Source organism: Schistocerca cancellata, chromosome 6 (assembly GCF_023864275.1).
Source record: "Schistocerca cancellata isolate TAMUIC-IGC-003103 chromosome 6, iqSchCanc2.1, whole genome shotgun sequence".
In the NCBI taxonomy this organism is placed as follows: domain Eukaryota; kingdom Metazoa; phylum Arthropoda; class Insecta; order Orthoptera; family Acrididae; genus Schistocerca; species Schistocerca cancellata.
In genome coordinates, this window is record NC_064631.1 from 150,724,370 (window position 1) to 150,741,059 (window position 16,690).

Sequence of the window (16,690 nt, forward strand, 5' to 3'; positions counted from 1 at the left end):
AATATTGTTTTAACCTATAAATACCAAAATGTAGAAATATATTACATATATCATATTTTCAGAATGATCACAGGAGATGCTTTGTAAATAAAAGTGAAATATATCTGATTATAAACACTCCTTACATCAGGTTAGCTTAAGATGGAAAGACCAATAATAAATGACAGTATACAAGGCTCCTGCTGACGGTTTTCTATCATTTCTGGAAGAAATTGATGCTTTATTAAGCTTTCTAACTTCTAAACAGAACAAAAAGATACTATGTAGAATTTAAATTCGAATTTTCTCGGTGATACTTATTCTGGAGCCATACTAGGCTCCTTTCCCATTTCATATAATCTAATTCCCACTATATAATTTGCAGTCAAGGCTTAGCAACCAGCAACACTGCTACTGATTATATTTTTAGTGATATGTTGGCAATGAAGTAGTACTGTGGTACCATAGTTAATTGTTTTGTCAGATGTTGATGCTAAACTGATGATGTTCAGTTTCATGCTGCTAGACATAAACAATAACAATTAGAAAGCTATAAGCATTATGAATGAAAAAAATTAATTGACTGGTTGATTGCTTATTAATCCATGAAACAAATCACATTATCGATTTTGTCATTCAAAACATTGAAAAATTGACTTGTGAAGTGTTTGCAAAATATAGTCTCGTGGAGTTTCAGAGTAAATGAAGGAATTTTGTGTTTGCTCATTTCTTCTACTACACTGAAGAGTATCTCCATTGGAAATCCTAAGAGGCCAAGCAGGATTAGCCAAGCGGTCTAAGGCGCTGCAGTCATGGACTGTGCGGCTGGTCCCGGCGGAGGTTCAAGTCCTCCGTCGGGCATGGGTGTGTATGTTTGTCCTTAGGATAATTTAGGTTAAGTAGTGTGTAAACTTAGGGACTGATGACCTTAGCAGTTAAGACCCATAAGATTTCACAAACATTTTGAACAAATCCTAAGAGAAATGTGTTAAGTTATAATAGATTTGTATTAGTACTACAGTATGTGAGTGTAGGTTTTACTGCCCCATGCTGCTGATGAAATCTTCTTAGGATTTTATCAGGTGGCCACATTGAAATTTGGTTTGCATACAGGAGACATGTCAAAAATTTATAATACAGTACAGTTACAATGATTTTTACATTGATAAATAATAGCACTACAATAAATAATAACACTAAAAGGATATATCTTGGAATGTGTAACACATTGTATCCAGCTCAAATTTCCAGTTTCGCCTGCATGAATTCATCCACTGAGTAATAACACTTCAGTGTCAGTACCTCATATAGCTTTCTTTTAAGTGAACCTAAATTCATATGCCTCAACATGTTCCCTTTTAATTTATTACAGATTTTCATTCCCATGTATTGAGGTCCATGGGCATACAGTCCAAGGTGGTGGGTGGGGAGCATAAAATTTTCTTTGCTTCTAGTATCATGTGAATGGACAAAATGGTTTCCCTCAAATAATTCATGTCTGGTGTACAAAAATATAATAAACTCATATATGTATAAGGATGGCAGAGTTGATATTTTAAGTTTTCTAAATAATGGTCGACATGGTTCTTTGTGATTTGCAGTGCACATACTTCAAATGATTTTTTTCTGTATTTTTAGTATCCGCAATATGTTCGTAAAGTTATCTCAAAAAGCAATACCATACCTAATAATGGATTCGAAGTAGCTTGTATAAGGTAGGTACTTTTTGTGTGTGCGTGTCAGTTGCAGTTGATAATATCTGCATTGCAAATGCAAAGCTGCTCAGTTTGTTTGCCAGATATTCAATGTGTGCCTGCCAGTTCAAATTTTTATCTACATTTAAACCTAAGAATTTGACTGAGTGAACTTCTTCTATATCTTGGTTGTTGTGTACAATCTTAATTTGCTCATATTTTGATTGTTTGGTTTTGAACTGCATCATGTGAGTCTTAGATATGTTTAGATTCAATCCATTTAGCTGAAACCAAGTTTCTAAGGTACTGAGGGTGCTGATCACAGATTTGGGAATTTTTTCTGTATCCTGATCTTCAACTAAGACAGAAGTATCATCTGCAAAGAGAACTGATTGAGAGCTGATATTTAATGGTAAGTCATTAACATAGAAGAGAAATAGGACTGGGCCTAATATGGAGCCTTGTGGAACATCCTGAGATATTTTTTTTCCAGTCAGAAAAATAATATGTGCCATTTGAAGAGATGTTAATTCTTTGCTTTCTGTTTGAGACTGAGGTAGACTGTCATTCAACTTTCCCAGATTCTCAAATCATCAACCGTTGGCTGGGTCTGAGTGTATAACTGCTAGGGCAGGGTTCCATGCTGAACTTAGCTGGCAGCACTAATCCCTGTTGCAATTTTGTCATGGAGCCTTATCTGAGTCGGTTCTTTATTACCACTCTCCACAAGCCACTATCTCAGTATAACAGTTTTGCTTTCTTGCCTACAAATGCATGTCCTTCACTGAGGCTGAGTTCTCTCTCTGCCAACTTATCTTTATGTTACAGACTTAGGCATCTAATGTGCTCAATGCAGTGTTGTGAGATACAGCTCTGTGTTTTCCCAGCTTACTGGAGGCCACACTCAACAAGGAATGCTATATATAGTATTTGCAGCTGCAGTTTGTCTTTTAGCAAGCCAAGTGTATCTTTCATTTTTGTGGTGGTTGAAAGATGGCTTTGATGTTTTCCTGAAGAATCATGCAATTTTGGCTGAAGGAGAGCATTTCTGCTCTACATTTTGCACAGTGGGCATTCTGGTTAAACACATCTTTAAGGTGTTGCATCTGTGCTAGGAGGCTGTTTTTGTCACAAGTGCGCTTGCCATGTGAATTAGAGTTGTTAGAACCATGTATCATTGCACCGGATGGTGATAGCTCTTTGCATGAAGGTACAGATCTGTAGATTGTATGTACTAGTGTACCATCTGCTTTTCTTTCTTTAGAATGTCTAAAAATGGAGTCATCCAGTCTGTGCTAGCTCCATCGTTAAGGGTGTGTTTTGATAGATGCTGTTGAGGTGGTCCAGGAACTCATTCATGGCTCCTCTGACATGTTCCAACACAACAAAGGCACTGTTCATGTAACACAAGAAGTGTTTTGTTTTGAACTGTGCAGTTTGACTACCATCATAAAATAAGCATGTTGCGACAAGATTAAACCTACAGAAAGCTAAATAAAGCCCCCACACCAATGATGACAAGAAAAACAACAGGTTTTCTTCAGAAGTTAGCTCTAATGGAAGAAGGTATGAAGTGTTTGTATGGACTGCTTAAAATTCACAAAGAAAGTGCGAAGACCATCAATGCACACGTGTATGAAGTTACCCAGCATACAGCCTCACTTCTGAAATCCATAGCTGGACACTGCAATCACCACATTCATGACATGCTGGAAGGGATGTACCTGCAGAAGGATGACCTGTTTGTGAGTTTTGATTTAATATTTTTCTTCATACAAGTAGTGCTTCAAGATGCCTTAATACTCCTAGCAGGTCATTTTGAGCGCCAGTGAGGTTATTTGGACATGTAATGAGCAAAACCTTCTTAAAATGTGATGCAGAGTCCCATGAGCAAGTTGATGGAGTAGCCATGGGCTTGCCATTTGCCCCAAGGATTGCCCCATTCTACATGGAGCACTTTGAGGAGATGGCAGTAAAAGTTCCATGGCTGAAGCCTAAAACCTCCTTCATTAACTGAATGACACCTTAGTTGTGTGGGTATATGACAGAGAGGCCCTGAACAATGCACATCAAAATAAATAGTTCACTAGGGAGCTATAACAGAATGGATGTCTCCAGTTTTAGACATTCCAATAAAAAGAAAAGCAGATGCTGTCTTAGGATATGCATTCTACAGAAAGAAGGTCACACAGGTCAGCATGTTCATGCAATGAGCTATCATCATCTGGCACACAGGTACACTGTTCTACCAACTCTAGTTCACAAGGCAAATGCCACGTGTGACAAAGACAGCCTCCCAGCTGAGTTACAAGACCATAAAGGTGTTTTACCAAAATACACCAATACCCAAAGTATAGATTAGATTTGCATTGTAGTAAACAATGATATAGCCATCTGCAAAGAAGAGGTATATTGGGCTTCATAAAGGCAAAATTGCAAAAACCTTGGAAAAAACTACATCAGAACAATATTTTGACCACCACAAAAAATAAAAGTCATGCTTAGCTCAGTAAAGGAAAACTTGCAACTTACTTTCTGCTAACCCTTGCTTCTTGTCATTTTTGTGTGTTCTCCTTTGAACCGAAAGTGCAACAGTCCCTGCTTTCCCAGCATATTACGAATTTCATTATTGAACCATGGTGTTTCTTTACCATTTTTTATCCACTTACTATGAACATAACTCTTCAGACCACGATTCACAGTCTGCTTAAATTTTGCCCATAATTCCTCTGTGTCCAGCTTACTGGTACTAAGTGATGCCAATTCACTGTCTAAGTGAGGTGCAAACAACTGCTTATCTGATATATCTAGCAGAAACACTCTCCTACCCTCCTTGACCGATTTATTAACTTTCGTTACCATTGTTGTTTCTGTACTGACATTGTCAGTGAGGTCCGATCTAGTTGTAGGTACAAGATATAAGATATTTCCATTGCGTGTGGCCGGCCGGTGTGGCCGTGCGGTTCTAGGCGCTACAGTCTGGAGCCGAGCGACCACTATGGTCGCAGGTTCGAATCCTGCCTCGAGCATGGATGTGTGTGATGTCCTTAGGTTAGTTAGGTTTAATTAGTTCTAAGTTCTAGGCGACTGATGACCTCAGAAGTTAAGTCGCATAGTGCTCAGGGCCATTTGAACCATTGTGTGTGGACTGCCGAGCTAGTTGCTCAATAGAGTTTTCAGAAAATGTGTTCTAAAATATTTTGCCTGGCTGTCTGTCTGTACCGCTCACAATGAATCCATAGACATCACACTGCATATTCAGTAAGTTAAAGTCACCTCCAATTTCTGGGTATTTCCGCACTGTTGACCGTAGACGTACTTAGAATGACTGTAGAACTGCCACAGCGGAGTTGGGTGGCCGGTAAAAACATCCAACAATTAACTTGGTTTCATCTACAACTATTATACGTGACAAAATAACTTCACTGTCATACTCAACTTCGACCTCAATAGAGACGATATTTTTATCAACTGCAATGAACACTCCGCCTCCTATGGTGACTGATCTGTCTTTCCGATATACGTTTCATGACTAGCTAAATATCTCAGAGCTTTCCACTTCGGGTTTCAGCCAGCTCTCTATCCCAAGAATAATTTGAACGTGAGAACTTTCCTGGAGGGCAGAAAATTCCGGTACTTTATTACGAATACTTTGACAGTTTACTGATAAAATTTTGACAGTTGAAGTGTCTTTATTCTCAAGGCTGGCTGACTTTCCGTGCTGCGTATTGACTGGCGAGTGTTCAACAGAGCACCTCAAACTACCGTCTACCTAAAAAAAACCTTTTGTGCACTCCACAAGTTCTCTGCTACCTGAGTAGCTGCTTCCTGTGTTTAGTGCTCCACTGACCTTCCAAGGGGAGTCGCACAAATCCGCACACGATAATGCAGGTCTAGAAATCTGCAGCCAAGACCGTCACAGAGTCGACGAAGGCTTTGATTGAGACTCTCCACTCGGCTACAAATCAAAGGACCCCGATCAGCTCTGGGAATAATGTAGCAAATTGTGAGCTCTGCTTGCAACTCGCCCACCAGGCCAGCAGTCTTCACCACCTCCGCCAGCCGCCTGTATGAACTGAGGGCGGCCTCAGAACCCATGCAACAGGCGTCGTTGGTGTCGACGTGAGCCACAACTTGCAGATGACAACACCCTGCACGCTCGATAGCCATAGTTAAGGGGACCATAGCGTGATTCAGGTCGAAAAAAATCAATTTTCGGTTTTCATAATATTTCGATGGATTAAGGTTTTATTTAAATACTCTGAAAAGGATTTTGCTGAAACAAATTTTTTTCGATCATTTTCCTACCACGTGTGTTTATGTGCCATGCCCACTTTTCTGTCACCCACTTTCCTGCAAATATTTTAGATCTTTATATCCCCTACATTGCATGTTAGGGATTTTTTTTTTTTTTTTACTCCCGAGTGGGTTGGCTATCCTTGGAATGCAACGGTCCGTATTCTTTTGTTTCTTCTGTTTGTAAACAACACGCTGTCAAACATGCAGTTAGTTTTGTTCAAGAGTGATTGCGAGTAGTTGTTATATTTACATTTGAAGTGGTTGTTTACGTATGGTTTTTTGTATTTATTGAAGATGACGAAGAAGACAAAAAGGAGGCAGCGTTTCATTTCTTCCCTTTCACGATTCTTCCAGGACAACATTTTACAAATAGAAATATTTTGTTTTGTGGTTTGTGGTTGGTTTGTGGGATTAAAGGGACCAGACTGCTATGGTCATCGGTCATTTTGTTTTGTGTTTACTCTTGAATGCAAAATATTTTCTGGATACTCGTTTTTCGCGTGGATCACGTTGCGAGAGAATTAGAAATGTCTTTTCTGAATGTTGTTAGCGGACTTTCCAAATTATAACGACATGTACTGCTACCGACGTGTACACTTGTTGAGAAAATGCTTTGATAGGACTTCCAACATCATTTAAGGCAACGTGGGTTCAATGCACAATATCTAAAGATATATATAGTGCATTCAAGATTAAACATGAAATAAAACTGTACGCATCTGGGCTATATGACTCAAAACTCAAGAACTAAAGTGGAAAGGAAGACTGGTTGTGCTAGCGCTGCGGTAATGTTATTTCATTTATTATTATTATTATTATTATTGGTGTTTTGCCCTTAAAGAGCGCAGTTGGACTAAACTACATGGCCAGTTCCTTTTGCTGCCTTCCTTGCTGCCCAAACTTCCCTCATTCGCTCGCTGTGTTTCTGTTTCCGGTCCTCTATTCATGCTCCTCGTCGGCTTCGTGTCTTCGATTTATTCTTGGTTGCCTTTTTGGTTGCCCATATTTCTTTCATCTTCCGGCTGTGATCTTGCTTGCGTTCTTTGGTCCATATTACGCCTGTTCGTTTGTCACAGTGTATCTCATGTAGTTTACTTTTCTTAATGATGTTTCTGAATTTTATTCTGTTGTTTATTGTATCTGCTGTTATGTTGAGTTGGTTCAGGTCATTTTTTACCTCTGCCACCCATTTGTTGTTTCTAGTGGTTACCCAGTCAAAGATCTATTTGATCAGTCTGTGTGATGGCATTCTGTATAGGTGTCCATAGTATTGTAGTCTGCGTTTTCTAATCTTTTCTGTGACTGTCTCCGTATGTTTGTATAGTTCCTCCGTAGGTTTCTTGATCCATATTCCATTGTTGTTAGTTGCGCCAAATATTTTCCTAAGTATTTTCCGTTCTACTTTTTCTAGTTGTCTGATGCGTGTATGCCCTAGGATTAGTGTGGTCGCTGCTGCATATTGTGCCTCGGGGAGCACCACCGTGTCGTAGTGGCGTAATTTGGCTTTTTGTGAGATAGACTTCTTGTTGTTTTGATTCCACACTACTATGTATGCCTTGCCCAGTTGAGTTTTTCTTTCTTCGTTTGAGTCTCTGTTATGTCCGCTCATCTGTAGTGTTTCACCGAGGTATTTGAAGTTTGCCGTTTTGTAAATCGTGCCGTACTTTGGGTTCAGAGATGAGAGTTTCTTTGTGCTCATAAACTGTGTCTTTTCGTGAGAGATCTGTAGTCCAATGTTGGAAGCGATTTCGTGTAGTTTTTCAATAGCGTCTTTTGTTTAATTTATACCTTTCGTGACAATCGCAAAATCGTCTGCAAAAGCCAGGCATTTAATCTTTAGGTTTCCTAAGGTTATCCTCAGTTGTGATGTTTCCCATTCTTTTATTACCTTATCTAACATTAGATTGAAAAGGGGAGGTGAGAGGCCATCGTCTTGTCGGAAACCTGTGCGAATTTCAAAGGGCTCTGATAGTTCCCCACAGAACTTTACTTTGGAGGTCGTGTTGGCGAAAGTTTGCTATATGATAGCCCGTGTTTTGTTGTCTACTTTGTATTCTGCTGGAATTTTGAAGAGAGTTTTCCAGTCGATAGATTCGTACGCCTTTTTTAAGTCGACAAAGGTAATGATCAGGTTCTGTTTGTGTTGTAAAATCATTTTCAGGTTCCAAATTTGTTCCGCACAAGACCGTCCTTTACGGAAGCCTACTTGGTCTTCCCCAATCAAGTGGTCGGTCTTTTATTTATTATATGATACAAAATTTATTTTACAATAGCAGCTTGATTTTGCCAACTTAGCTCCGTGCAGGATCCGAACCCTTGAGAGACTTGGGCCCTCCATAAGGTGCTTAGACCCCAGGAATCCCCACCTCTCGTCTGTCCTGATAAAAAGATGTAGATTGGGTATTATAATGGCATGTAATTACTACTCAGGCATCAGAGTAGCTACCCTATCTTGAGTGGTTACCGATCGATCGTTTGAGGTACAATCAGTTTTGTGTACTTATTGTCAAATTTTATTATGGGGGCACGTAACATCCTCCATCTCACCAAACTAGTTGTATAAAACATACACTACTGGCCATTAAAATTGCTACACCAAGAAGAAATGCAGATGATAAACGGGTATTCATTGGACAAATATATTATACTAGAGCTGACATGTGCTTACATTTTTACGCAATTTGGGTGCATAGATCCCGAGAAATCAGTACCCAGAACAACCACCTCTGGCCGTAATAACGGCCTTGATACGCCTCGGCATTGAGTCAAATAGAGCTTGGATGGCGTGTACAGGTACAGCTGCCCATGCAGCTTAAACAAGATACCACAGTTCATCAAGAGTAGAGACTGTCGTATTGTGACGAGCCAGTTGCTCGCCCACCATTGACCAGACGTTTTCAATTGAGGAGGGATCTGGAGAATGTGGTGGCCAGGGCAGTAGTCGAACTTTTCTGTATCCAGAAAGGCCTGTACAGGACCTGCAACATGCGGTGGTGCATTATCCTGCTGAAATGTAGGCTTTCGCAGGGATCAAATGAAGGGTAGAGCCACGGGTCGTAACACATCTGAAATGTAATGTCCACTGTTCAAAATGCCGTCAATGCGAACAAGAGGTGACGGAGACGTGTAACCAATGGCACCCCATACCATCACGCCGGGTGATACGCCAGTATGGCGATGACAAATACACGCTTCCAATGCGCGTTCACCACGATATCGCCAAACACAGATGCGACCATCATGTTGCTGTAAACAGAACCTGGATTCATCTGAAAAAATGACGTTTTGCCATTCGAACACCAAGGTTCGTCGTTGAGCACACCATCGCAGGCGCTCCTGTCTGTGATGCAGCGTCAAGGGTAACTGCAGCTATGGTCTCCGAGCTGATGGTCCATGCTGCTGCAAACGTCGTTGAACTGTTTGTGCAGATGGTTGTTGTCTTGCAAATGTCCCCATCTGTTGACTCAGGAATCGACACGTGGCTGCACGATCCGTTACAGCCATGTGCATAAGATGCCTGTCATCTCGACTGCTAGTGATACGAGGCCGTTGGGATCCAGCACGGCGTTCCGTATTACCCTCCTGAACCCACCGATTCCATATTCTGCTAACAGTCATTGGATCTCGACCGACGCGAGCAGCTATGTCGCGATACGATAAACCGCAATCACGATAGGCTACAATCTGACTTTTATCAAAGTCGGAAACGTGATGGTATGCATTTCTCCTCCTTACACGAGGCATCACAACGTTTCACCAGGCGACGCCGGCCAAATACTGTTTGTGTATGAGAAATCGGTTGGAAACGTTCCTCATGTCAGCACGTTGTAGGTGTCGCCACCGGTGCCAACCTTGTGTGAATGCTCTGAAAAGCTAATCATTTGCATATCACAGCATCTTCTTCCTGTCGGTTAAATTTCGCGTCTGTAGCATGTCACCTTCGTGGTGTGGCAATTTAGAGGTCAGTAGTGTAGTAATACCAGAAATCTTGACCCCCTGTTCGACAAATTTTTGTGGTTACCCACGCTCATATCCAACAATAAATGCAAGCGTAAGGAGGAATCAATTCAGATTTAGGTTAGTGCACTTAGCATGTGATCTTTGTAAAACAATCATGTCACTCTGGCAGACGTACCTCTGAGCAGAGGGGAGCGATCATAATGAGCAGGGGTAGAGGGGAAGCGTCTGCTAGTGACATCAGCTGCAAGAGGATCTGTGGTGCGTGGAACAGCTCCAGCGATGCTACCAGCCAGGCCACCGTCTGCAAGCAAGCAGATACACAACTTCTTCACACCAAACATTGAAATCATTAATCTCAAGAAGGCAAGTTTAACAAATAAAACTAGCCTACTGCTACCATTAATGCCATTAGTTGTCATACACTGAACAATATACTACACCTTCATCTACAGTTTTGCTCTACAAGCAACTCAGTGATGTGTGGCGTGTTTCCCACTGTCACTTCTCCCTTTTCCACTTACAGTCACAAAGTGGGCACAGGAAGAACGGCACTTGGTAAACTTGTCTTTGAGTCAAATCGTTCGAATTATCAGAGATGGGGCATTAAAGTAATGAGACTGATTTTCTTTGCAAGATGTGGCAACTCTGCAGACTTGTGCAGGCACAATACGTTTGACCTTGGCCTATAAGCTGCTTATCGATGCAACTGCTCAGTCGTGAGTTGTGCTGTAATAAGTTAACACGTTTTTGAGTCTCTCATCACGGAAATGGAACCACATAATATTGCGCAACAGTATGCCATTTCTTTTTGCGTTAAATTGGGTGAAAACGTGACGACAACTTATGGTAAGCTTCAGAAGGCTTTTGGAGAGTAGGTTATGTCAAGAGGTCAAGTTTTTCGTTGGCATAAAATGTTTAGTGAAGGCAGAACGAATGTTGAAGATGAAGACCGCAGTGGACCACCATCAACCTCACGGATGGATGTCAACTTGGCCAGGGTGTGTGAACTCGTATGATCTGATCGAAGATTATCCGTGAAAATGATTGCAGAAGAACTGAACATCAATCGAGAAACGGTTTGTCTAACAATAACTGAAGATCTTGGTATGAGAAAGATTTGGTCCCCAAAAATCTCCACCACAACAGCGAGAAACACGGGAAAATGTGGCAGCTGATCTGTTAGAGCAAACAGAAATCAATCCAGAATTGTTGAGCCGTGTTATCACTGGTGATGAAAGTTGTTTTTTTTAATACGATCCAGAGACAAAACGCCAAAGTTCGCAATGGTGCTCAGAGGGATCACCCAGACCAAAAAAAGCTCGCATGTCGAAGTCCAAAGTGAAATGCATGCTTGTGTGCTTCTTCGATTCCAAGCGAATTGTTCATGAAGAGTAGGTGCCTCCTGGACAAACAGTTAACCAATATTACTACAAAGAAATTTTAGAAAGAGTTCGTAAAAGAGTTCTTCGTGTCTGTGCCAACATTGCCGATAATTGGATTCAGCATCACGATAATGCGCCATCCCATACTGCTCTGTCAGTACAGCAATTTTTAACCTCAAAACAAATTTCAGTACTACCACAGCCAACTTATTCACCAGATATCGCTCTGTGCGATTTTTTTCTATTTCCAAGAGTCAAAACGGCGGTCAAGGGACATCATTTCAAACAACACAAGATGCCCAAAAAGCTGTGACGAGGGTCTTGGAGGATATTACAGAAGATGAGTTCCAGAAATGTTACCATCAATGGCAGAGGCGCTGGAAAAAGTGTGTGCATTCAGAAGGGAACTACTTTGAAGGAGACAACACTAAACTTGACTAAAACAGTAAGTAACATTTTTTTTTTCACATCAGTCTCATTACTTGATTGTCGCACCTCGTTCTTTTATGGTTTTTTCGCCTGATGTACGTAGGAGGAAGAAATATATTGGTCAACTAACTCTTCTAGGAAATTATGCTCACAAAATTTTAAAAGGAAAATACAGTGTGATGCACAACGCCTCTGTTGTCTGCCACTGCAGTTGAATGAGCGTGTCTTACCAAACGAACTTGTGGTGTGGTGTCCTTTTTGATAAGGGTCCCAGATTGATATTCGAGAATCGGTCGAAAATGAGCTGCATGAGCTATATCCTTCGTGTTTGTATTATACACTATGTGATCAAAAGTATCCGGACACATGACTGAAAATGACTTACAAGTTCGTGGAGCCCTCCATCGGTAATGCTGGAATTCAGTATGGTGTTGGCCCACCCTTAGCCTTGATGACAGCTTCCACACTTGCAGGCATACGTTCAGTCAGGTGCTGAAAGGTTTCTTGGGGAATGGCAGCCCATTCTTCACGAAGTGCTGCACTGAGGAGTGGTATCGATGTCGGTCGATGAGGCCTGGCACGAAGTCGGCGTTCCAAAACACCCCAAAGTTGTGCTATAGGATTCAGGGCAGAACTCTGTGCAGGTCAGTCCACTACAGGGATGTTGTTGTCGTGTAACAACTCTGCCACAGACCGTGAATTATGAGCAGGTACTCGATAGTGTTGAAAGATGCAATCGCCATCCCCGAATTGCTCTTCAACAGTGGGAAGCAAGAAGGTGCTTAAAACATCAATGTGGACCTGTGCTGTGATAGTGCCACGCAAAACAACAAAGGGTGCAAGACCCCTCCATCAAAAACACGACCACACATAACACCACCGCCTCCGAATTTTACTGTTGGCACTACACACGCTGGCAGATGACGTTCACCAGCCATTCGCCACACCCACACCCTGCCATCGGATAGCCACATTATGTACCGTGATTCGCCACTCCACAAAACGTTTTTCCACTGATCAATCGTCCACTGTGGACGCTCCTTGCACGAAGCGAGATGTCGTTTATGATTTACCGGCGTGATGTGAAGCTTATGATCAGCCGCTCGACCATGAACTCCAAGCTTTCTCACCTCCCGCCTGTCATAGTACTTGCAGTGGATCCTGATGCAGTGTGGAATTCCTGTGTGATGGTCTAAAAAGATGTCTGCCTATTACACATTACGACCCTCTTCAACTGTCGGGGGTCTCTGTCAGTCAACAGACGAGGTCAGCCTGTACGCTTTTGTTTTGTACGTGTCCCTTCACGTTTCCACTTCACTATCACATCGGAAACCGTCGACCTACGGATGTTTAGGAGTGTGGAAATCTCGCGTACAGACGTATGACACAAGTGACACCCAATCACCTGACGACGTTCGAAGTCCGTGAATCCCGCGGAGCGCCACATTCTGCTTTCACGATGTCTAATGACTACTAAGGTCGCTGATATGCAGTACCTGGCAGTAGGTGGCAGCACACTGCACCTAATATGAAAATTGTATGTTTTTGGGGGTGTTCGGATACTTTTGATCATATAGTGTTGTTTCTACAGATTCTTCCAGTGAATCTCAGTCTGGGATATGCCTTTCTTGCGATTAGTTTTATGTGGTTATCCGCTCCTTATGCATACGCCCAAATATTTAACCGTTTCGTGATGTCGCTCAAGCCTCAGTTGGGCACTGGTCCATAAATAAGAGTCCGAGTGAGACACGGGCTTCATTACGAAAGTTTTAATTGTGTAACTGGTTCCAATGATTGTTCTGCGATCGTGTTATCATCCAGTGGAAAGTTTTTCCGCCTAGTTATGTGGAATAAGTTAGATATGTTTATCATAAGGGTCAATGCCGAATCTCTGCACCAAGCGTTGATCCTTTGCAGGTCTGCCTGAAGTTCGCTACAGCTACCGAGCAGTGAGATTTCTCTGTATGCAACAGCAGAATCTGTGAACTATCTCATGGGTCTTGGGGATTCCGAGGTTATCCACTATTTTGATCTTTTATATGTATAGTATATGTAGCGAATAGTAATAGTCCTATAACATTCTCTGCGGGTACTTCTCAAGATTTCCGTCTGTTGAGAGTGATGTGCTGTGCTGTATTTGCTACGAACTCTTCACTTCTGGTGCATAGCTATTACGATGCTCCGTAGGCCCAATTTTTTTTTTTCGTCAACTAGCTGACTGTGCAGAGTTTTATCGAATATCGTCCGGAAAACAAGGTCACATCAGCCACGACTTCGGTATTTACTATGTTCTGGGTCTCATTGGTGCCAGGTTTCACACCACTGCTCTTGAGACGGGAAACGATGACGCCAATAACGCCACCACGCTGTTTAAGGACTCGAACTTTCATGTATAAAACAGTTTGAAATGCCGAGTTAAAAAAAACGCTAGTTTTTTATGCAGCTTCATTTTTACGACGTCACATATTCTGAACTGTGTGTCGTACAATGATATAAGCGTGCAGGTACATGCAATGGAATGCCTGGATGGTAACTGCAAAATGTGTGGCGAGTAGAGTTGGTAGTAAAGAATTAAATAATTATTATGTTACGTTAAAGTTTCACTGCATGAACAGTGAAAATGAAGCACAAGATAAACATTTATCCTTTCATTATTTTCTGGGTCAGCGAAAAACCTTTTTAAAGATTTGAAATTATGTATGACGTTTCTTGGAAGTCGCTAGATGCTCTCATTCTCAAATACTGAATGAAATTAAATTTTTAAAAGTATTCTGTAATTGGAGCACAGTGATCGGTATAAAATGCTAAAAATCAAATAAAAACAGACTGTACCGCGTTTCCACATCTTTTATCTGTTAGCAACTGGTTTCGACCCTTTCCTAAGTCCATCTTCAGACTTTTCCCCGCAATTATGGCTGCTGGTGGCGGCAGACGGAGCGCGATCCGTCTACATCTACATAATACTCCGCAAGCCACCTAATGGTGTGTGGCGGAGGGTACTTTCGGTACCACTATCTGATCCCTCCAACCCTGTTCCAGTGCGTGGGAAGAATGGTTGTCGGTAAGCCTTTGTATTGGCTCTATTTTCTCGAATTTTCTCCTCTTGGTCAATTCGCGAGATGCATGTGGGGGGAAGCAATGTGTTGTCCGACTCCTCCTGAAAAGTGTTGTCCCGAAATATTCAATAGTAAATCTCTCCGTGATGTACAACACCTCTCCTGTAACGTTTGCCAGTGGAATTTGTTTAGCATCTCCGTAACGCTCTCTCGCCAGCTAAACGATCCCGTGACGAAACGCGCCGCTCTTCGTTGGATCTTCTCTGTCTCCTCTATCAGTCCTGCCTGGTAGGGATCCCAGAGAGATGAACAATACTCAAGAATCGGACGAACAAACGCCTTATAGGCCACTCCTTTCGTGGATGAGTTACATTTCCTTCAAATTCTTCCGATGAGTCTGAGTCTGGTGTCTGCTTTTCCGACTATCTGTTTTATATGGTCATTCCACTTACGGTCACTTTGGGTAGTTACGCCTAGATATTTTATGGCCGACGCTGTCTCCTGTAGTTTGTCATCAATAGTGTAGCTGTACAGTAGTGGATTTCTTTTCCTATGTATGCACAATATGTTACATTTATTTACGTTCAGGGTCAATTGCCAGAGCCTGCACCAGTCATCAATTCTCCGCAGGTCGTTCTGCAAATTCTTACTCTCTTCTGACGTTGCTAGTTTGGTGGAGAAACTGCATCATCTGCAAATAGGCGTAAAGAGCATCCGATGCTTTCTACTAGATCATTTATTTATATTGTAAACAGCAACGTCCTGTCACACTTACCTGTGGTACTCCGGATATTACCTTTACATCTGTCGATTTAGTTTCGTTAAGAGCGACGAGTTGAGTTCTATCTGCAAGAAAGTCTTGAATCCAATCGCAGGTCTGCTCCGATACTCCGTAAGCTCGAATTTTTTTCATTAAACGCCAATGCGGGACGGTGTCGAATGCCTTACTGAAATCAAGGAACACGGCACCAACCTGAGCGCCGTTGTCTACTGAGCTGTGGATCTCATGGAGGAAAAGAGAGAGCTGAGTTTCGCAGGATATCTGCTTGCGGAATCGATGTTGATTTTTATAGAGGCGATGTTCACTTCCCAAAAGCGTCATAATTCTTGAACATAAAACATATTCCAGAATTCTACAACAGATTGACGCCAACGATGTAGGTCTATAATTGTGTGGATCTGTCTTACGGCCTTTCTTAAAAACGGGAGTGACCTGCGCTTTCTTCCAGTCGTTAGGTACCTTTCGTTGCCCAAGCGATCTACGGTAAATTAATGCTAGAAGGGAAGCAAGCTCTTTCGCATAATCATTATACAGTATTTTAGGTATCTCATCTGGTGCTGAGTTTGACAGAGCACTGAAAGACCTGAGTCGAAACAAGGCCCCGGGAGTAGACAACATTCCATTTGAACTACTGATGGCCTCGGGAGAGCCAGTCATGACAAAACTCTACCGTCTGGTGAGCACGATGTATGAGACAGGCGAAATACCCTCAGACTTCAAGAAGAATATAATAATTCCAATCCCAAAGAAAGCAGGTGTTGACAGATGTGAAAATTACCGAACTATCAGTTTAATAAGTCACAGCTGCAAAATACTAACGCGAATTCTTTACAGACGAATGGAAAAACTGGTAGAAGCCGACCTCGGGGAAGATCAGTTTGGATTCCGTAGAAATGTTGCAACACGTGAGGCAATACTGACCTTAGGACTTATCTTAGAAGAAAGATTAAGAAAAGGCAAACCTACGTTTCTAGCATTTGTAGACTTAGAGAAAGCTTTTGACAATGTTAACTGGAATACTCTCTTTCAAATTCTGAAGGTGGCAGGGGTAAAATACATGGAGCGAAAGGCTATTTACAGTTTGTACAGAAACCAGATGGCAGTTATAAG

General features: G+C 41.8%; 1 protein-coding gene across 1 annotated transcript in view; it reads right to left on the reverse strand.

Annotated features, from left to right (window-relative positions):
- The window catches only part of LOC126190912 (visual pigment-like receptor peropsin), a 173,063-nt gene that overhangs the window by 21,666 nt on the left and 134,707 nt on the right, over nt 1-16,690 (reverse strand). Inside the window, exon 7 of the mRNA XM_049931542.1 lies at nt 10,108-10,233. Within this exon, the coding sequence (XP_049787499.1) occupies nt 10,108-10,233 (126 nt within the window). The remainder of the gene's footprint in view (nt 1-10,107; nt 10,234-16,690) is intronic.